Source organism: Ambystoma mexicanum, chromosome 2q, assembly GCF_040938575.1.
Source record: "Ambystoma mexicanum isolate Mex_15411 chromosome 2q, UKY_AmexF1_1, whole genome shotgun sequence".
NCBI lineage: Eukaryota > Metazoa > Chordata > Amphibia > Caudata > Ambystomatidae > Ambystoma > Ambystoma mexicanum.
The window spans coordinates 1,471,135,472-1,471,158,161 of NC_090924.1; the positions used below are offsets into that span (position 1 = coordinate 1,471,135,472).

The window sequence follows — 22,690 nt, forward strand, 5'->3', positions numbered from 1 at the left end:
ATATCTTACTCTCTCCACCTGTCCTTTTGTCCCTGTGGTTGGTGCCCCTTGCCTCCTGTCCCTCCCATACCCTGCCTCTCCTAAAACTAAAAAAATGCAAAAAATAAACAAAATTACAAAGAAACAAAAAAAGGATCCTTTAGGAGCGACATGTAACAGTAAAAAAATAGAAGCAAGAAAAAGAAATCATAGCCTGCATAGTCCGCCGACAGCGCAGTATTCCTTGGACATCTAAAAATGTCCAGCCATGGCGCCAATTGAAATCATTTTAATTGTTTTGCGTTCAAAAAGGGTGGATCTTAAAAGACATTTTTTGGTGTCTTTGGCTTTTATATTTTATTTGAAATTTTTGGTTTTACAAACTGAACTAAGAAAACATTTCACTGAATTTAATTATTTCTTCTCACTCTCACAAAAACTGCTCCAAAGCATTTTTTTTCCACAGCAATCTGATTACCCACACCAGTTAGATGGACTCCATCTCACTGAAAAATGCTGGCCTGTATCAAATGTAATGTTCTCATTATTAAACAATGTCATGCCAACATCTCGACCAAAAGCACACACTGTTTTATTGGTGTTGCACCTTGTTTTTTCCATTTTATAACCAAAGGAACAGCAACGCATCCACATCTGTCTCTGGGCAATGCATAAAAACATTTCTTTCAACTTTCCCAATGTCTCCTTAATTGCAAGCTGCAAGAAATGCCAGTCTCATTCCCCAAACTGTTCACTCCACAATGAATGATAATAATGTCCAGATGTTTCAATTCAACCATATTTGAACACAATGCGAGCAAGTCCACCCACTTCATGCCTTGCACCCCATTCCAGAACACTTCCAATACAGGGAATCCAAGATTTTGGGCTATTCCACAAGGTATCTTCAACCAATGGAACCACGAGTCCCCCACATTCCAAACCCTCTGCCTGCTGAAAGACAATGCCATGGCCATTTTCAATCCTCTCACAACTCCTACTAACAAAACTCCTGCTACCCTCTCTTCATGTACCCTACACCCAGGAAAGCTGATTGGCTGATCCTACGATATCCGTGGACACCACGACTGACTGCGGTCTATGCAGTCAGGCAACCTTAAAAGACCCAGATGTGGCACTAGCCACCTGTGTACTACTTCACTTTCCATGGACCGATCATCCAATTAGAGGGTGTGGGGAGGTTTACACTTAATTTATTGTACAATAGTGGCTCGTGAAAGAGCCCTTTTTGCATTTTTTTATTTTGATTTTTTATTTGTTTGCTTTTCTGATTATAATTTCCTAAAAGTACTTACACATGTTTTCATATGCACTGTACATCTTTCACATGTAACATTTCTCAGTACATTTTGAATATTTACAAGAAACATCTAATTCCCAAAATCAGTTAAAATTCACTCCATCACTCCAGAAATTGTTTGCACCATCCACCTTGATGTTTTCATTTTCAAAAAATGCCATGCCTACCACGTTAAAAAAACAACGTAAGCCTTTGTTTACAAGGTGTTTACCTTGCTTTAGTTGTGTGCATTCTTCCCTTGGATATATTTCTGAAAAAAATAACCTTTGCACATGGAAATAGTTCCATTACGCCTCAGAACATATATTTTAATACAACCTGCAAATATAGTGGAGTAATGTACCCCAAACTATCTCCTCCACAATGAACAACAATAATATGTGGGCATTGCCAGAGAGCCATAGTCTTACAAAATGATAGTAAACTCACTGAGTTTAGTCCAAACACTGTATACCAGCAAACCTCCACTCCCTCCAAACCAGTAGTACCAGAGATGCCACACAACTCATTGTACCTTTTCAAATTATTCACCCAACAATCTCCCACCATCCACACTGTGGACTTTTCTTTAGAATTAGCCAGATCCATCTTCCCTACACACAACAATCAAAACACCTACCTTGATGATGTAATCATTGGTAGCCCCACTTGGGAGGATCTCTTACAACAGTTGCAGCTAGTTTACTCCATTCTCTGAGGGCCGGTTTCATGGTCCATCCGACCAAGTGCATCATGACATCAACTGTGACATACTTGAGCTACCAAATTTAATTGATCAAACCTTGATTTCAAAGTGTGCCAGTGCCGGAGCAACAGAAAGATCTCTTGTGTTCCAGTGACATTAATTCCTAGTTGAAGACTTGTCTAAAGAGTATATTCTTGAGTTGCTTTCTGAAGAGTGAGTACTTTACTTGTGGGCTCTGGGTTGGATGGAGAGCATTAGGGAATGGTGGGCTTTGACCTTGGATGCACCTGCCTCTCTCCTTTTGCTGCCTGGACGATAGTTACAGGGTCTTATGTGAGTGACAGAGCAGACGTCTCATGGAATATTTGCAGTGTGGGACAAGCTTCTGGTGTAATCTGTCTGTTAGAGAGGGTTTCAAATTCCCTTCTCAAATGCACAAGGAGTATATGGAAGATGTGTGAGGTGTGTTCTGGTTAACAGTGGTTTGCTGGTAAGGTAGCTCTATGCTAAAAGCTTGCCTTAGATATTTGTGTTCAGCCTGCAGGACACAGATCCAGGCACAATCAAGCCAGGATTTCATCCTTCTGTGGTTGATACATTGAGTACTGTATACACCCATAACTCCTAAAGATAAAGTGCTTAGAAGCAGGATGGGTCTAGAAGGAAGTGAGGGAAAGGACTGAGATTATTATGTCCAGGGTGGATTAGTAGTTGCAACTCAATTTCTTAGGAAGGACATTTCGGATATTTTAAGGAACCTTTGAGGGGAATTAGCCAATCCTTAGGCCCCTGTGCAATCCATTTGCATATAGATCATGAGTGGATTCTCATGGGCTCTGAGGTTTATGACAATGAGTGTGGAACAGGTGTAAGGCTTGTGGTAGCATTCCCAAAGGTCATACACATTCAAGGTTACAATGGATCTTTTTGAGTCTCAAAAGAACAATTACAAGGAGCATGGAGCACTCGTGACCCACAGGACAATGCCACGATTATCTTGAGAAATTCAGAGATATTATCGTGTATTTCAAGAGTCATGGGTGACGGGCACTTGAAACTGCTGCTAATAACCGGGAATCAGCTCATGTACTATTTTCATTTTGGTTAATAAATGCTCACTGTATGCACGCAAATAAAGTCTTTGGGCCAAATTTCAAAGTGAATAATACGTGATCTGGAGTGGATTTTGACTCTGCCTCTTTATTGAGATGTGGGCCATTGTGCACATCACTTTCTGCACGCACTGCAAAGTATTCTCCGCTACGTCCAGAAAATATTGAAGCCTGTGACATTGATTGCAACAGCAAGTCTTGAGTCCCTATGGATTCCACATGTTCTTCTACCTGTAAGAACCATGTTGAATCCATTGTTTAAGTGGCAATGCCAAATGCTGTTCATATACACTGCAGCCAGCATTACCTCTTCTCTTTCATTAGGAGTGTAAAAAGCTACACTTTCATGCAAAGTTCATGCGAGTGTTAACAGCTGCTGTCGATCCAGCTAATTAAGTCATCTATTAACGTAACCCTGTTCATATATCAATACGCTGGTTGCTCAAAGAAAATTAAAGAAATCAAAATTGTAATGAAAATGTACCCTTGTGGAATATGGTCTGTTCTAAATAGGGTTCTTGTTCATTAATCAGCTGGGTCATATCATAAAGTACTACCAGAGGTCTCAAGTCTTTGCCTGTTTCCCCATTAGGTACTGTTTGGTGTTCCGCTCAGGCCTCAGGATAATGACGTAGCACTTGGGGATGAAGATACAGCCCAGGAGCCCAGCACTGGAACTCAGGATGGCAAAGATCTCCATGGCAACCATGTACCTCCCCTTGGTGTTCATGTACGCTGGGATGAAGGCGATCCAGACACTGCAGAACACCAGCATGCTGAAGGTGATAAGCTGGGCCTCGTTAAAACTATCTGGTAACTTTCTCACAATGGAAGCAGCAACAAAGCTCAGAAGAGCCAAAAATCCCATGTAACCAACCACAGAGTAGAACCCAACGACGGAGCCTTCGTTGCACTGTAAGATCATCTTCCCAGTCTCTGATGTGGTGTCAATGTCTGGGAACGGGGCAGCGTGAACAAGCCACATGCAGCAGATCAACACCTGCACCACCGTGCAGAGCAGCAGAAGACAGCTCGACACTTGGGTGCCCACCCACTTCCTGAACTTGCTGCCAGGCTTTGTGGCTTTAAAGGCGATGATGAGGGTTATGGTTTTTCCAAGAACAGTAGATACAGCAATTGTAAATATTATGCCAAAGCAGGTTTGTTGGAGAAGGCAGGATGTCTTTGAAGGGCGACCCATAAACAGAAGCGAGCAGAGGAAGCAGAGCATAAGGGAGAGGAGGAGAGTGTAGCTGAGATTCCGGTTATTGGCTTTAACCAGAGGGGTCTTGCGGTATTTAATAAAGATTCCCAGCACACCAGCAGTGAGGATGGAGAAGAAACTTGCAGTGGAAGATAAGACCACACCCAGAGGATCTTCATAGGCCAGAAACTCTGTGATCCGTGGAATGCAGGCATCTCGTCTCTCATTGGACCACTGGTCTCGTGGGCACGGTATGCAGTTTGCCATATCTACATAGAAAATAATACAGATCAGTGTCACACCAGCCTATTAAAATAAATAATAAGGTAAACATGAAAAGAACAAGTGCAGACAGAGAAAAAATGATTATGTTCTGTGACAGTCTGTCAAGGAAATCTGGACCTCGCTGAAATGTTTAGCCTTGGTATCTACTCACTGATTAAATATGTGTACATAGAAAGTGCCTGGTTCCAGCATGCTCAGAGCCACAAGAGAGAACCACGTCCCTTAGGTGTTCATGGAAAGCCCTTTGATGAGCAGTTTTTAGAGTGAGCCCCAACGTTCAATATTTGCAGTATCCGTACCAAGTCCTTTGTAACTTAGAGAACGTGAGAGTTCCCTATAAAAATGTGATTTCTCCTGTTTATGGCACTAGTTGTCATTTATTTAACAGCTCTTCTAAATGTGCAAGAGTTGGTTGATCTTTGCTATGTGTGATATGCAGGTGTGCAAACCCAGGTCTGCTCGGACGCTGCAGGCCCAGGGCTCACATCATAGATATGAAAACTGGGCAGCTGGGCATATAGTAAGCGCCCGGGTGCTCTATATTGGACTGCTGCGTGAGTAAGGTACAGTGATTATGCCCTAAATCACAGATGTCCTACCTTCAATCACACTTTCTTAGATTCAATTTCTGTTTTATAAACCAATGTTATGTATCTTATGTAGACTTGAGAGAAAGTGCAACATCTATGTTTCATGACTTTGAATTAATGGTATAACAATTAAAGACTTTTCAGTTTCTCTCAAATCACATATTTGGTTCAATTGCTGTTTGGGTAAAAGACTAATTGCCTCATAACACAATAATTTAATGTAATACAACGCTCTTGAGTTTAGGAAAGCTATTAGTTCATATCATAGATGCTTGGCACCAGAGCGAAGGCAATTTTGCGCTGCATTAGATTTTGGGGGAAACGCGAGTCACAGGAGAAATGCACGTTCACATTTTATGGGTCACTGTAACAATTGTGCAGCTTTAAACTGAATAATTCGACATGCGTTTGTTTTTTATTTTTTATTTGAAATCGCAGCATTCCATTCTAGGTGCATTGCTGTAGGTAAAGCTTACGTTTTTCATTTTCAGAGCATAAGTTACTGGTAATTATGTGAGTGCCTGGAAAACCCAGAAAAACCCAGACAAAGGTTTGTATTGTTTATTCCAAGGACTTCTTTGTTTTTTCCAGTATGTTTCCCCTCCCCATGTCCTGCTTGTCTTACACACAGTGGCCCTCATTACGACCCTGGCGGAAAGTAACTGACCTGACCGCCATAGCGTAAATAGCGTTTCCGCCATTGCACGACGGAGTAAAGTGCAGCTAATTCTGACCCATCGGGCACGAGCACTACGCCATGGCGGAAGTGCAAAGTCCGCGATGGCGGAAATGTCCCCAAAACGCCCCTCACCGCCGTCGTACGGCGCCCTAGGTGCAATTCCGCCACCCATCATAGCGGTCACCGTAATGAGCGCTAATCGCAAAATACGGTGACCGTAAATATACGGAAACGGAAGTAAAAACATGGTCCCGGAACGGGAAACAGCACGCCGTACACCTATAAAATCAGAATCCCAACACAAGCATCAAAAATCCTACCCTGAGACACATCCCAACCCGTTAGCCACCCTAGTGAAAACAATAAAAATGGGAAAAGTTGCGAAAAAAGCGTGCGACCGCAAGCGGCAGGTCCACTTCTCCCATGAGGAACTCACCGTGCTCACAGAGACCCTCCAGGAGAATGCTGCCGTCGTCTTCTCGACGCAAATGACCAGGACGGCACTTGCGAACAAGAAGGCCATATGGGCCCTGGTGGCACAGCGGGTAAGTGCGGTGGGGACCGCACCCCGCAACCCACAGCAATGCAGAAAGCGATGGGACGACTTGCGGATACGCGTACGGAGCATACTATCAGCCAACCGTAACATTGCCACAGCTACCGGGGGAGGATCGGAATCACCCATCAAGTTGACCCCCTGGGAAGAAATCTGTGCCTCCACCATTGGAATGGAGAGTATAGAGGGAGTCGGAGGGATGGAGAAAGGAGTGCAGACATCCGAAGAATCAGGTAGGTGGGCCAAATAAAACAATGCTAAATCCACAATGTCCAATCATGTGAAGTACCATGTGTCCACATAGTGCAACAGAAACACATGTCCAGGAGAACGTCCACATACATTGGCCTGATAGCGCACTTTAAAAGTCACATTAAATACATAAATAATTAAAAATCCTAAAAACACCCTCTACACGTGCAGCATGCACACCCTAACGGCAGGCTGCAAAACAACTGCATCCTCAATCCACACAAAAATGAAACCACCTCCAAGGCCCTGACCCAAATCACCCTCAGGTACCACCCCAATGCATGTGATACATTGCCATTCCAATTTCCACAGACCCATAAATAACGCTCGCCCTCCTTTACTCCACCACAGGGTCCGATTCAAACGACGAGCTTCAGGACACCCCTACCAGCACACCTGCAAAGAGGGCCAAGACCAACGGCCAAAAACCCTCCACCTCAGCTGCACGGATCAAGACATGGCAGCAGCACAAATCAAGTGGCAGCACACAGGAGGGGACTTCAACAGGCACCCCAGCAGCCAGCATGCCCACAACAGCATACATGCCAACATTCTGTGACCAAAAATCTGTAGGAATCTTAAAGTTTCAAAAATAGTCAGTCGAGGAGGTAATGATAGGAATAGGGCGCGTCAGCAGCCCATTGTCATTGAATGAGCCCGCCGCCGCGGGTGCATTCAATGACAATGAGGCGCCTGCCACGCCTTCTGCCATCACGCCAGCTCGGGGGAGCCCTTGAAAGACTCACCAGAGTTGACGTGGTGGGGGGGCTAATGGCGCCTTTTGTGAAAGGCACTCGCGGCGGAGGGGCGCCTTTAGCCCACCGCCGTGGACGCCTTTTACATCAAAGGCCTGCATGCTGCGCCTTCTCCCGCTACGCCAGCTCGGGGAAGTCCTTGAAAGACTCCCCCGAGCTGGCGTGGTGGGGGGCTAATGGCGCCTTTGACCAAAAGGCACCCGCGGCGGAAGGGCGCTTTTAGCCCACCGCCGTGGGTGCCTTTGACATTAAAAGCCTGCATGCTGCGCCTTCTCCCGCTACGCCAGCTCGGGGAAGTCCTTGAAAGACTCCCCGAGTTGGCGTGGTGGGGGGCTAATGGCGCCTTTTGTCAAAGGCACCCGCGGCGGAAGGGCGCTTTTAGCCCACCGCCGTGGGTGCCTTTGACATTAAAAGCCTGCATGCCGGGCATTCTCCCGGTGCGCCAGCTCGGGGGAGCCCTTGAAAGACTTTTTTTTTTTTTTTTTTTTTACAAAAAAAAATCGGTATTTCATGTCAAAAAATCGGTAGGCGGTAGGACTGCTTAAAAAGCGGTATCCTACCGCCTAAATCGGTAGGGTTGGCAAGTATGCAACAGCAGCACCACAGGTCCCCCCAATGGATGCCACAGAAGGCGCTGCTTCTGGTGGCAGCAGCACCATAGGTGACACTGCATTAATGGCAGCATGCTCCGACACAGAAAACGGTGCTGTCGATGTAGGATCCATCCATGACCTGTCTCAATCCCCCTGTTTGTTTCATCCCGTACACCATGAGGATACCACGCAGGGGCACCCACAAGATGACGACTGGCCATCCCCCACAAGCCCTGTGGCAAGGCAACATGAGGTGATCAGACCCTCTGTGACACCACCGCAAATGGGCATGGCCCAGCAGAGGCAACAGTCCCTCGACCAGGTGATCGTGCAACAGCAGCAACTGGCCACGCTCCTCAAGGAGCATGCTGATGAATGTGGGGGTACTAAGGCAGCCATAGAAACATCAACTGAGACACTTAGGTCAGAAATGGAGAGAAGCACAGATACACTAAGGGCACAAATGGAGAGAAGCACAGAGACACTAAGGGCACAAATGGAGAGAAGCACCGAGAGCCTGAGGGTACAAATGGAGAGAAGCACCGAGAGCCTGAGGGGGGAACTGCATGCGACGTCCAAAGACGTATGTGCTGAACTTGCCGCTGTGCGCCGTGTGCTCACTGAGCTCTCACAAACCCTTAGGGACATGCATAGACGTGAGCAGGCAGAGACATCATCCGTTGCAAGTTCCGTCCAGGGTAGCCCCCAACGTAGATCTGGGAGGAACCTGCGCTCCACAGGCAGGGGTGCCCCTGATACCCGGAGAGGGGGCTTGCAATAGCGTCTGCCCACTGACAATGAGCATCTTTGGACACTGGTGTTCGGGGGGGAGGTAGGACGGTGGAGGGGGTGTGTTGGGCTTTCTTGTGTGGCGGGTCGATGGGGTGTGTAACATAATTTCACATATGCTATAAACATTTCACAATCATCCAATGAGATGTGTGGACATTGATCTTTGTGTACGAGGCCTTCATAGGCGTACAGTCCATATTGTGCATGTTCCAGACACACACAGTGCCACAAGTCCCGTGTCCATGTATCAGCCACCAGGCGTGAGTGCTAGAAGCATGAATCTATGAGAATCTGACGAATTTCACGGCCCTCCTGTGCCTCGCGGACTCCTTGAGGTGCTGCCACATCCCCACCCTCATCATGACCATCTTCAGGTGCTTGCAGTTCTGCGTCAGGGGGCATGGGCACATTTCTAGGTACGCACATGTTGTGTAGCATGACACATGCCATGACCATCTTTGCAACCTTCTCATGGCGGTACAGGAGTGCCCCGCCAGACCTGCTGAGGCAGCGGAAACGAGTCTTCAGTAGGCCGAATGCCTGTTCTATGACTACACGGGTACGTGAGTGGGCATGGTTGTAGTCCTCCTCATGCTGGTTCTGTGGGTTCCGGAGTGGTGTAAGGAGCCATCTCTTCAGTGGATACCCGGCATCACCTGTATGTGGACAATAAAGGATGTTTGTGGAATGACATAGCTACGTACGCATCCCCCCCTTCCTGCCAGGTCATTGCCGCATCACATACCCCACATTATCATGCATGAAATGAGACTCACCGAGTAGCCAGGATCTGTTCCCTGCGTGTCGCTCCATGTAGCGTGGTATTGTAGAGTTCCTCAAGACCATAGAATCATGGGTTGATCCAGGAAATCGGGCACAACAATGTGTAATGATCCTGTTGGAGTCACACACCATTTGTACATTAAGAGAATGATATTGTTTTCGGTTGCGGTACTGGGCCTCCATGGCATGTGGCACAACCAATTCCACATGGGTGCAGTCGATGGCACCAATGCAACCCGGTATGCCGGCAAGTGCATGGAATCCCACTTTTGTGTTCGTAATTTCCTGCTCCGAGCGTGGTAGAGAGATGTAGTCGTCTGCGTGCGTCAGGAGGGCATCGAGCACTTGCGATAGTGTCCGTGACAACAGTGGCTGTGAAATGCCATGCAACTGTCCGACTGTGTGCTGGTAGGTGCCTGTGGCCATGAAGTGTAGTACAGACACCACCTTCAGTAGGGGTGGGATGGCGGTTGGGCTATCTATCATGCTGGCAAGGTCAGCGTGTGTCATGTCCACAATGGCGGTTATGGTATCCCGGTCCAAACGGTAGAGGGTGTGGATCTGCTCATCAGTGAGGTTGAACGGATGAGCTCGGAGGCGTGGGATTGCGGGCTGCCTGCGTGGTGGTAGTGGCTGTGCTGGTGGGCCTTGCTGGCCCTGCCTTGCCCTCCTCCTCCTCCTCCATCTCCTCTGTGCGGCCGGTTGTTGTAGTAGTTGGTGTTCGTCTTCTTCTTGAAGTTGGAGTACTTGCAGTGCTATCAGGTCCCCCAGGGCCAACATCGCTAGTCCTGCCGGTAGCATTTTGGAGTGGGTGTGGTTGTGGGAGGGGGTTGGGTGTGCAATTTATGTGTATTCAGACTGTATAGCCTCCACCTGTGGTGATTCATTCCACCTGTGCAAGCTGCAATCCCCTTTGGGCGAGCACGTCCCGCACACAACGCTGCAATTCGACGCATGGCATCTTGCTATTACAATCATGTATTTAATCCCGATGGCAGTGGAATATTGGTTCATATGTTCATTCTGCTATGGTCCCATTGTTTCACATACTATCTTTACAGTCGCAAACAAACTTGTGAAGGGTCAGTGGAATGTAGTACTCGATTAACGCTGGACCCTCATGCAGCACTGTACCGAGGTTCACCGTGAAGCCAGTTGCCATTTTCACACACTGCCGCACTACATGGATGAATTTGTGATTTCAAGCGGTCACAGATGCCTTTTCGACGTGATGTTGCAAATGTGGAATTCGAAGGACAGCGCTTTCGGTTTTCAGCTAGCGGCGAGGAGACGCCCACAGGTCTGACTGCAGATATTAAGTTCTATTGTTTAATGTCCTTGGGACAGGGGCCATGGCGAGAATGCAATGATTGATATGAATAGTATGGGATGCGCAATAGCGTAGTGGACGATAAGGCAGGACGTTCCCAAATACATGTTACTTCACAACACTAGAATTCCGGGCTGGAGCACAGTGGATTTTGCAGACTGCATTACGCACAGACTCAATGGAAATTTCACATGTTATGTGAGTAAATAATCAGGCGTTTTCATACCGGGATGAGGGTATGATGTATGGATGCATGGACAGATGATTTAATTGAGAGTTTACCATGTACATGGCTTTTTGGAATCTATCCACTTCCCCTGCGCTATGTGATGCAGAGCTGCCATAGTGGGACCATCGTCTATCTGCCCTTGTTGAACCCTCCCTGTCTCGACGCGCCTTCAAACACTTGTGTCTATGCAGTTACTAATCCCATCTAATGAATTCTGTTTTAACAGACGCATGCACACAAAGACTCGTTTGTAATAGTGTATTCACCTCGATTTATATAGTTATGATTCGCAAGTGATTTTTGGGTGGGAATAATCCTTTTGAGTGGGCTAACATGCATATGGCTGTAGATTTAGTGTGATCATTGAAGTGAGTAATTCAAATTAAGTTCTGATGCCCATACCATTCTTTTTCATTTCATTTGGGTGACAGGTATCTCCTCCCCTTTTGCCGCTGCCATCTGTATGCCACTCCTGCAGATGGCTTTTACTCCCGACACCTGCTGCTTCGTGTTAATCAGTGGAGCACCATTACGATCTTATGGGACGATCGCCAATGGGCCACATGCCCTTACGCAGTACTAGTGGCTAGGAGCAACATATCGACCTTTCAGCTGGACTAGTTCCTACCTAATGGGACGGCCCTGCGGTTCTAGGCGCTTCCATGTTGCCTTTTTGAACGTGTATGTAGCCCCTGTGTACCATGAAGGAACAGGGCGTCACACAAGCAGAAGCTGGTCATTTATTGCGGATGCAGCCCACAATAATGAAATGTATTTTGGAGTCCATGACCTAATGGCTGTATGGGCTTGGTGATTTTGTAGTGCATTAAATTTCTATTATGATATTAACCGTGTAGCGTTATTCTTTGCAAGTAATGTAGCATATTCCTATTTGTGGAGCGATGTATTGTGAGTAGATCTGCATTGGGTTCCGGCTGCTGGTTATTGTTGCGTGGTACTGTACTTGGCGCGTTTGCCTACGAAGCCCAGTGAGGTCAGGGATAGGGGCTGCCATTATGACTGTTTTTATGATGTCATGCTCAGGGGCGGGGGATTAGCTTTTGTGTAACAGATGCCGGTCAGCCAGGTGGATTGGTGGAATGATGTGATTATCAGAATATGGCTGGTCACAGGTGCCTGTGTTTGCGTGCGTTTCTTGGAGGGAGACTGAGGTCATGTCCATTGGAATAGCTTCTGTATTCGTGCCATCTGTGCCCTGCAGCTCCCATTGGCCCCTCTTGAGATGAGCCTGGCTGCTCAGTCACTCTGCCAACTTGTGTGGTACATGCTTGTGCTGATGGTTGGTTTGTTTACTGGCAAGGGTACAGGGCTGGTGCAGTCTCCCTCAGGATACTGCTTTGAATGTTGCCTTACACTGGTGTCAAGCGATGGGGGCCTGTTGTTGTTTTGTCTCATATTTCAGTTCATATTGCTGTACTTGACCCTTCACATGCCTGTGCTGCATCAGTACGGCAATGGTGACATGGCAAATATGGATGGCCACTCACAAGGCTCTTGGAGCCCCTACATTCATTTGTTCGTTGGCATGCATGGGTGACTTGTACATTTCACTGGTTGCATTGTGTGACTTCATTGCACCTACGAGGAGTTGTGCAATGTGGCCAGGGAGTGGTGTACAGGCACTCAGTAGGGCCATTTACGGTTGGTTCGTGTTGCCGTACTTCTCACCATGGCGGAATGGTACTTTCCGCCATGCTTGATGGCGTTAGGTAAATGTCCGCTAGGGTCAGAATTCGTGTACCGTTGCACCATGGTGGTAATTACGGTTTCGCATGGCGCGCGTGCGCGTACTTGGTGCAGTTAGCGTTGGCGTTCACTACGGTGTCGCTAATGGCATCGTACTTTACGGTGACGGGTCATAATCGCACCGCGCGCTATTCGATGGCGGTATTGCATTTCCGCCATCGTTTTTCGATTTCCGCCAGGGTCGTAATGAGGGCCAGTGAGATCTGCTCAGCCAGACTTTGCTGTATACCCTGAGGATTCCCGGGTCACAGAGTTTCTTTATATATACCAGGTAATTTGCTTGTTTTCTGGGGGGTCAGATTCCTTCATCCCAGATGTATTTATACATTAGAATATACATAAACGTCTACATTAAGCATACAATGAAATGTTTCCTTATTATACCAAAATCACTCGGTCCGGCTGGCCGGGTCAGGTGTTAATGGCCCGGGCCCTGAGTCATATGACTTCACTGTATCCTACTACCCAAGCCTACGTGCCAAGCTACCCAGCCTGTGTGCCAAGCTACCAGGCCTGTGTGCCCAGCTACCCAAGCATACATGCCAAACTACCCAAGCCTGCATTCCGGAAGCACCTCAAAACCTTCCTCTTTGCTTCTGCTTTCTCTCTCCCTCTCCCCTGCTAATTCTTCACTGAAACTGCACTGAATCTGCAACTGGGCTACTCTCACTGACCTAGGTCCTGGGCCCAGCCACTCTCCACTTCCACTGCCTCCCTGGCAACCCCTGCACTGCGGGACTGTCTCTGTATCCCTACAGCCCCCCCTTCCCAGCACTTGTCTGCACTTACCCTGCACTTGCCACCAGCTGGCCCTTTTCTTGTACTGCACTTCCCCCCTCCCCTTCCCCTTGCACTTCTCCCTTCCCCTTACCCCTGCACTTGCGCAATCTGAATGACACCTGGCCTAGTAGGATCGTTGTCTGTCGTCCCCCCTCCCTGCCTCGTCGCGCCTTGAAACACGTGTGTATAGGTGCGTTACAAATGCCATATCATATCATATCATATCAATCTACCCAGCCTGCGTGCCAAGCTCCCCAAGCCTGCGTGCCAAGATACCCAGCCTGTGTGCCAAGCTACCCAAGCCTGTGTGCCAAACTACCCAAGCATGCATGCCAAGCTAACCAAGCCTGCATGCCAAGCTACCCAGCCTGCGTGCCAAGCTACCCAGCCAACGTGCCAAGCCACCCAAGCCTGTGTGCCAAACTACCCAAGCATGCATGCCAAGCTACCCAAGCCTGTGTGCCAAACTACCCAAGCATGCATGCCAAGCTAACCAAGCCTGCATGCCAAGCTACCCAGCCTGCGTGCCAAGCTACCCAGCCCACGTGCCAAGCCACCCAGTGGCTGGTCTCATATGATTCATAGCAGCACCGCGTGTATTAGCAATGTTGACAAATGCAGTTATGGTGAAATATATAAGATTGTCCCTCAGAATAGGCTTATTAGGTAACTCCACAATTCATAAAGTTAATTAAATAAAATACCTTGGAATTTGGGTCACCGATAATAGTGTTAAAATAAGAATTCATCCCTACATTACAACTAAAGTCGTGGAGAGACTATTTTTCATAAAGAATTTTACCAAACTTTCTGCTGGTGTTTCCTTGGAAGGCACCAGGGAAGCGAATCGTTGCAGTGAAAACTGCAGTGAATTACCGTTTAAAAACATGCTCTAGATTAAAACTCTCATGGTTGAACCCCACAAAAGGGAAAATGTGCAGAACTATTTTAGGATTACCCCAGTGTGTTCCCACAGAGGCGATTCATTTGGCGTTAGGTTTAACCTTGCTGGAAAGTGAAGTAGAAATTAGACAGTCTCTGGTTCATACCATAAGGAGGCTGATCCCAACTGATATATTGACAGGCCTTTTTGGAGACAGGATTTGGGAAAGTCCCAGTAAATCCTGTTTGTAATGTATGTAAAATAGATTGGACTCCGGATTGTTCACTTTATTATATTCTTAAACGAGAGCTTGAAAGGATGGCTCATTTGTGGGATTGGAGTATGAATGTTATACATCTCGAGGCATTTGCTTACTCAGGGGAGGCTGTGGAGAGTCCACCATAGAAACTGCAGAGCACTTGCTTACTCAGGGGAGGCTGTGGAGAGTCCACCATAGAAACTGCAGAGCACTTGCTTACTCAGGGGAGGCTGTGGAGAGTCCACCATAGAAACTGCAGAGCACCTGCTTACTCAGGGGAGGCTGTGGAGAGTCCACCCTAGAAACTGCAAATAACTTGCATACTCAGGGGAGGCTGTGGAGAGTCCACCCTAGAAACTGCAAAGAACTTGCTTACTCAGGGGAGGCTGTGGAGAGTCCACCATAGAAACTGCAAAGAACTTGCATACTCAGGGGAGGCTGTGGAGAGTCCACCCTAGAAACTGCAGAGCACTTGCTTACTCAGGGGAGGCTGTGGAGAGTCCACCCTAGAAACTGCAGAGCACTTGCTTACTCAGGGGAGGCTGTGGAGAGTCCACCCTAGAAACTGCAGAGCACTTGCATACTCAGGGGAGGCTGTGGAGAGTCCACTCTAGAAACTGCAGAGCACTTGCTTACTCAGGGGAGGCTGTGGAGAGTCCACCATAGAAACTGCAGAGCACTTGCTTACTCAGGGGAGGCTGTGGAGAGTCCACCCTAGAAACTGCAGAGCACTTGCTTACTCAGGGGAGGCTGTGGAGAGTCCACCCTAGAAACTGCAGAGCACTTGCTTACTCAGGGGAGGCTGTGGAGAGTCCACCCTAGAAACTGCAGAGCACTTGCTTACTCAGGGGAGGCTGTGGAGAGTCCACCCTAGAAACTGCAGAGCACTTGCTTACTCAGGGGAGGCTGTGGAGAGTCCACCCTAGAAACTGCAAAGAACTTGCATACTCAGGGGAGGCTGTGGAGAGTCCACCCTAGAAACTGCAGAGCACTTGCTTGCTCATGGGAGGCTGTGGAGAGTCCACCCTAGAAACTGCAGAGCACTTGCTTGCTCAGGGGAGGCTGTGGAGAGTCCACCCTAGAAACTGCAGAGCACTTGCTTGCTCAGGGGAGGCTGTGGAGAGTCCACCCTAGAAACTGCAGAGCACTTGCTTGCTCAGGGGAGGCTGTGGAGAGTCCACCCTAGAAACTGCAGAGCACTTGCTTGCTCAGGGGAGGCTGTGGAGAGTCCACCCTAGAAACTGCAGAGCACTTGCTTACTCAGGGGAGGCTGTGGAGAGTCCACCCTAGAAACTGCAGAGCACTTGCTTACTCAGGGGAGGCTGTGGAGAGTCCTCCCTAGAAACTGCAGAGCACTTGCTAACTCAGGGGAGGCTGTGGATAGTCCACCCTAGAAACTGCAGAGCACTTGCATACTCAGGGGAGGCTGTGGAGAGTCCACCATAGAAACTGCAGAGCACTTGCTTACTCAGGGGAGGCTGTGGAGAGTCCTCCCTAGAAACTGCAGAGCACTTGCTAACTCAGGGGAGGCTGTGGAGAGTCCACCCTAGAAACTGCAGAGCACTTGCATACTCAGGGGAGGCTGTGGAGAGTCCACCATAGAAACTGCAGAGCACTTGCATACTCAGGGGAGGCTGTGGAGAGTCCACCATAGAAACTGCAGAGCACTTGCTTACTCAGGGGAGGCTGTGGAGAGTCCACCATAGAAACTGCAGAGCACTTGCTAACTCAGGGGAGGCTGTGGAGAGTCCACCCTAGAAACTGCAGAGCACTTGCATACTCAGGGGAGGCTGTGGAGAGTCCACCATAGAAACTGCAGAGCACTTGCTTACTCAGGGGAGGCTGTGGAGAGTCCACCATAGAAACTGCAGAGCACTTGCTTACTCAGGGGAGGCTGTGGAGAGTCCACCATAGAAACTGCAGAGCACTTGCTTACTCAGGGGAGGCTGTGGAGAGTCCACCCTAGAAACTGCAGAGCACTTGCTTACTCAGGGGAGGCTGTGGAGAGTCCACCATAGAAACTGCAAAGAACTTGCATACTCAGGGGAGGCTGTGGAGAGTCCACCATAGAAACTGCAAAGAACTTGCTTAGTCAGGGGAGGCTGTGTAGAGTCCACCATAGAAACTGCAGAGCACTTGCTTAGTCAGGGGAGGCTGTGGAGTGTCCACCCTAGAAACTGCAGAGCACTTGCTTACTCAGGGGAGGCTGTGGAGAGTCCACCCTAGAAACTGCAGAGCACTTGCTAACTCAGGGGAGGCTGTGGAGAGTCCACCATAGAAACTGCAGAGCACTTGCTTACTCAGGGGAGGCTGTGGAGAGTCCACCATAGAAACTGCAGAGCACTTGCTAACTCAGGGGAGGCTGTGGAGAGTCCACCCTAGAAACTGCAGAGCACTTGCATACTCAGGGGAGGCTGTGGAGAGTCCACCCTAGAAACTGCAGAGCACTTGCTTACTCAGGGGAGGCTGTGGAGAGTCCACCCTAGAAACTGCAGAGCACTTGCTTACTCATGGGAGGCTGTGGAGAGTCCACCCTAGAAACTGCAGAGCACTTGCTTAGTCAGGGGAGGCTGTGGAGAGTCCACCATAGAAACTGCAGAGCACTTGCTTACTCAGGGGAGGCTGTGGAGAGTCCACCCTAGAAACTGCAGAGCACTTGCTAACTCAGGGGAGGCTGTGGAGAGTCCACCCTAGAAACTGCAGAGCACTTGCTAACTCAGGGGAGGCTGTGGAGAGTCCACCCTAGAAACTGCAGAGCACTTGCATACTCAGGGGAGGCTGTAGAGAGTCCACCATAAAAACTGCAAAGAACTTGCTTACTCAGGGGAGGCTGTGGAGAGTCCACCCTAGAAACTACCCAGCACTTGCATACACAGGGCTGTGGAGAGGCCAACCTAGAAATTGCACTGCACTTGCTTACTCAGGGGAGGCTGTGGAGAGTCCACCCTAGAAACTGCAGAGCACTTGCTAACTCAGGGGAGGCTGTGGAGAGTCCACCCTAGAAACTGCAGAGCACTTGCATACTCAGGGGAGGCTGTAGAGAGTCCACCATAAAAACTGCAAAGAACTTGCTTACTCAGGGGAGGCTGTGGAGAGTCCACCCTAGAAACTACCCAGCACTTGCATACACAGGGCTGTGGAGAGGCCAACCTAGAAATTGCACTGCACTTGTACACCCAATGTCCCAATGTTTCTTTGCTCAACTAACACACATGATATTCAGTGACAGTATTCTGACATTTTCCCTAGTGAAGACTTGAGATAATAACAAAAAGAATGCCTCATCTTCTCACACTGGGCTCAAAATGCCTTTCCCCGGTTGTAAAAAACATTAATATTTTTCTATATTTCGCTTTGTTTTTTAAATATGAAAATATAAAAATGAAATCCTGTTTTAATGTTCGGTTGAAATATCATTATTTTAACATTCTTTGTGTTTAAATAGTACATTTGCTTTCCTTCCTACAAAATCCTTCTGTCCTTTCTTTGCAAACATATATTGTGGGTTTTGTTTTATTCCACACTCCCAATTTGTATCTCTTTCCAATCAATGTTCAGACCTGTTAATTTTGCCTTGTTTATTTCAGTGGGAATCGATTCCTCTGCTTGTCCCTGGCAATGCATTTCTCTATGTGTTTGATGTCCACACCTACAGTGTTGTGCACATTACAATATCTAGACTATCTATTAAAGGGCCAGGTGGGGTGGGCACAGTAACCCCAAGTCTAATAGTTTCAAGACACATACATTTTATTTAAACCCTCACTGATTACCCTATAGGATCCAGTGAGTAGAGTGAGGTTGAGTGATTCCCATGTGGGATCCATTGAGTAGAGCAAGGTTGAGTGATTACCCTATATGATCCAGAGAGTAGAGCGAGGTTGAAACGAGGACTTTGGGGTGAACCTTAATTGAATGTCTGAGAAGGAGACCCAGTCAAGGAGCACTAGTTTTCCTAAACTCGACTATCCACATCACCATTGTAGCCACTCAACGCTCACGCCAGAAAAAGTGCAACCCTCTATGGAAAAAGACCCAGCACAACTCTTGCAAGGAGAACCAGGCTTTTCCCCACAAAAATAAAGGTATTCCATTAAAAAGCTCTCCTGCCATAGAACATTCTGGCAAAATCAGCAGGAACAACACATTATAAATGCACACAGTGTCATCAGTGATGTAAGTTACATAAGTTACATATGAGAATGGCTGGTTAGTGCAACCCAATACATAGGTTACCTGCTCCATAAGGGATGCCAGGCCATTGGTCCCAGCCCCTTCCGTCCATCTTCATCCAGGTGGGCTCCTCCTTGCACGACATCAAGCAAAAAGCTTCAGTTAATTGCTCATTATATGAAGAAAAACAATGCATTCTCTATTTCTAATCTAATGTGCACCTGGAACTGCAGATGAGGGCTAAGAGGAAGCTTCAAGGTTACTGTAACTAATAAACCTGAACTCCCTTCCAGACATGTTTGTGCCTTTACAAAGCTCCCCGCCCTCATTTTCAGTTTGTTGTTTCCCACTCCTGGAACCTCACAGCACAAATCACATGACCTAATGGTGAATACAGTTGTAGAGGATGAGCTAAGTACCCCCACCTCAACCGTCCTGCCCCTTTTATCTGTGTGTTGGAAACCAGAGTATGTGACATACACAGAACCGTTGAACCAACAAACAGCAGAATATGGACTCTGTCCAGTACCAGTGAAAATACCAATACCTAAGAGAATCTGGGAGGCAAGGTAGCCATTGAGAAAAACATTCCTGCATACAAGAAAATATGATGGCCATTTGAATGAAATCCCTGAAAAAGTAGAGCCAATAAATGGCAAAGAAGAATGGTAACGTTACCAACCATCGGCAGTATACGTAACACAGAGCTGAAATTACGTACATAGAAGAGATACAGAGACCAGAGAATGCAGATATTCTATAAGGCATCAATAAAGTATCAGGGATAAGTGACCTGTTGGGATCAAGGTGAAGAAGTTTATGCCACAGACACAGATGAAGACATTAAGTCATTTTACACGTGTACAGATGCAAAAGAAATGCAAGCAGACAAAGTAATCTTAAGGCTAACTTATAGTGAATAGATTGCGGCAAGCGCCAACATATACATATATACCTATGGACAAGTGAAGGATGGATGTTTCCACTACGCATTATAGCAGTGCTGGACAGTGACAAGAAGGCCTCATTTCTAGTGTGTCACAGTTAAAAGCAAATTGAACTACAGAAGTGAATCTCAGCAGACGAGGCCGGGTGAGCCAAAAAACCGAGGTCTTATCAAACTGGACTGAACTGACCTTGGATACAAATCATGTGAACGAACAAAACTCCTGTTCAGAAGGAATGAAAAAATCAAGGAAGACGTCAGAGGTCTATTAGAAAATAGTATTAAATGCATCAAAAGTCTTGATTCCATGGTCTCTAGTCAGATGAAAGCATGAAGTTGGATGAATGAGATGGTCACACCTATGTACAAGGGCCCACTGTGCTTTTCACTCCCTACATTTCTCAGAGCTAAGAGCAAACTCAAGGCCAAGCTTCAAAGCCTAATTGACAGTAGACCACTGAGGTGATGATAGATTTATATGCTAATTGGTGGGAATCAATGGTTAAGACGAGCTCACCAGCACCTGGATGTCCAGCCTGCCTGCTGCTAGATGTAGGTGGAAAAGTATTGACAGAGGTTAGAGTGCCAACCAATTGTAGAGGACTGCGTATTTAGGGGGTCCTATATTTCTATAAACCAATGGGACCTTGTGTATTTAGTGACGTTCATTGTGGTTATTTTTAGGGGAGGGCTTAGTCGTCAGTCCAGAAAAAGTAGATACCCCTCAATAATGGAGGCAATGTATTTTGTTGGCCGAAGACCAACTGCCTCATGTGTTTGGTATTAGAAATACACATCTATAAGCTTGACTAAAGTGAAGCCATTTTGATGTGATTTAAATCTCCATTTTGTTTTTAACTTTTGCCTCTTGCCTTCTGTTGAAACTGCTTTGCTGAAAGCTTATTCTGCTCCACTATTACATTATTGTTCATGCATAGAGCAAGGCCACAAGATACTTGTTGAAACATAAAGCTGGCGACCAAGACAGATATGCCTGGTCTTCTCCCTCACAAATCCTTGGAAGTAAGCAACAAGGCATTTAATCATTACACAGGTGCCAGCTAGTCTCGCCCATGTGGTAGAAATGGTAGAAACAAACAATTAATGGCTTGAATTATGTTCTTCTTTGCGACCCCCCTTCCCTGAACCCTGTAGAGCCCTGGAGAGCGAGTTGACCCCTAGCACACAAATAGAAACTAGGATATAGCGAGGCCTGGAATGTGTCTCTGCCCTGCACGCAGCTTGCTTGCAAGAACAGAAGCAATATGTTCTCTAAAACAAAGAATTGTGTCTGCAGGCTCACGAAATTGCAAACTGTTGCTAAAATCAATGTCTGAAGGTGTCATACTTGTCACAATTGTCAATCATCGAACCCAATTCGAAGGAAATACATTATGGGCGATATTGAATATGTCATTGCTGATTGTGAGATGCCCATTTTGTAAATATGTAACTGTTGTACAATGATTCACTTTCTCGTGTCCCTCAGGGTCTGGAGACCCACGTCGCAGGGCGTGAGACCCAGTTGGCCAACTGGGACTATTTGCTTTGCAATAAACCCTAGCTTTTGGGAATACAACCTCGTGTCTGGCGTATCAGTTTGTTCGTGTGTGGTGATTGTGCCTTGTTTCCATATGCAAGGGTGCCAAAGGGGCCACATCAAGTTGCCCACCTAATGTTAAGTAGCTAATCACATATTCACACTTTTTAGACTAGTACGGATCGTACACTTAGATGTTCACTCAGAGCTTATCACCCGTACGCATAGGTTTTTGTAGTTTGCCACGTAGGATGACATTGGGTCATACGTAGCTTAATGTCATTGGTGCTGTGTTTTGCTTATAAGATCTCAGTTTTTACTAAGAATGTTTGAGTAAGAGGATCGAGCAAGTTTGTTAATGTCGTTATGCTCCCTGTTTTAGATAATTGATAATAAAACAGTCTTCCTTTTGGCAACTACCTGAGTCGTTTCAATTATTGATGTATGAATAAAAATCTGCATCCCCGTCTCCAGGGTATTGCTACTCATCAAAGGGACTGGGCTATCCAGTTCACAGCATGTTCCTGTTTCTCATTATTTCCGATTGATTGGGGGTGTAACAGCTTTATGTTCGGTTCTCTGGGACTGGCTGGTACCTTGGAATGCTGGGATCTTGGGGCAGGGGCAGCTCAGTGTTATTGCTATTACTTATTTTCTTTTTTATATACTTGATTTAACTGTTTTACCAGTTTTTAGATGGTTCACTTGAGCTTATTTATTTATTTCCCCTGGTATGGCCTTCACTGTATTTAATTTGTTATGCCCTTTTTCCATTTTCATTTTTCTTTTGTTGGTCCAAGTCAAGGCCCCATTCATTAGGTGTGTCCACCGATGTTCCTCGTTCATGCTGGTCGAAAAAATGTAATTTGTTTTCAAGATGCTCAATCGGGCTCGCAAGTAGATTGAACGCAGTTTTTTTGTTCGTAAATTTGATATTACTTATCCTTCTTGTGGGAATTCTTTTCACAGGGAGCTCTCAGCCCCCTTGTGGTCTTGCAGGGAGCATTCCTCCTAGGTTACGATGGCTGGCAACATCACACATTGAAAAGGTTATTAATCTCTGCGGCTCTAGACTTTCTGATCGGTGCCCATGATACAACATATTCCTGCATGCATACACTAATATCTATGTTCGTGGTCTTGGCCGGTATAGCTGGTAGCAGCACAGAGTTTAGCCTCAAATTCAATATGGCTGCT

General features: G+C 47.0%; 1 protein-coding gene across 1 annotated transcript in view; it reads right to left on the reverse strand.

Moving 5' to 3' along the window:
• Positions 1–3,662: 3,662 nt before the first annotated feature.
• The window catches only part of LOC138568898 (vomeronasal type-2 receptor 26-like), a 98,589-nt gene continuing 79,561 nt past the window's right edge, over positions 3,663–22,690 (reverse strand). Inside the window, exon 3 of the mRNA XM_069646679.1 lies at positions 3,663–4,570. Within this exon, the coding sequence (XP_069502780.1) occupies positions 3,663–4,570 (908 nt within the window). The remainder of the gene's footprint in view (positions 4,571–22,690) is intronic.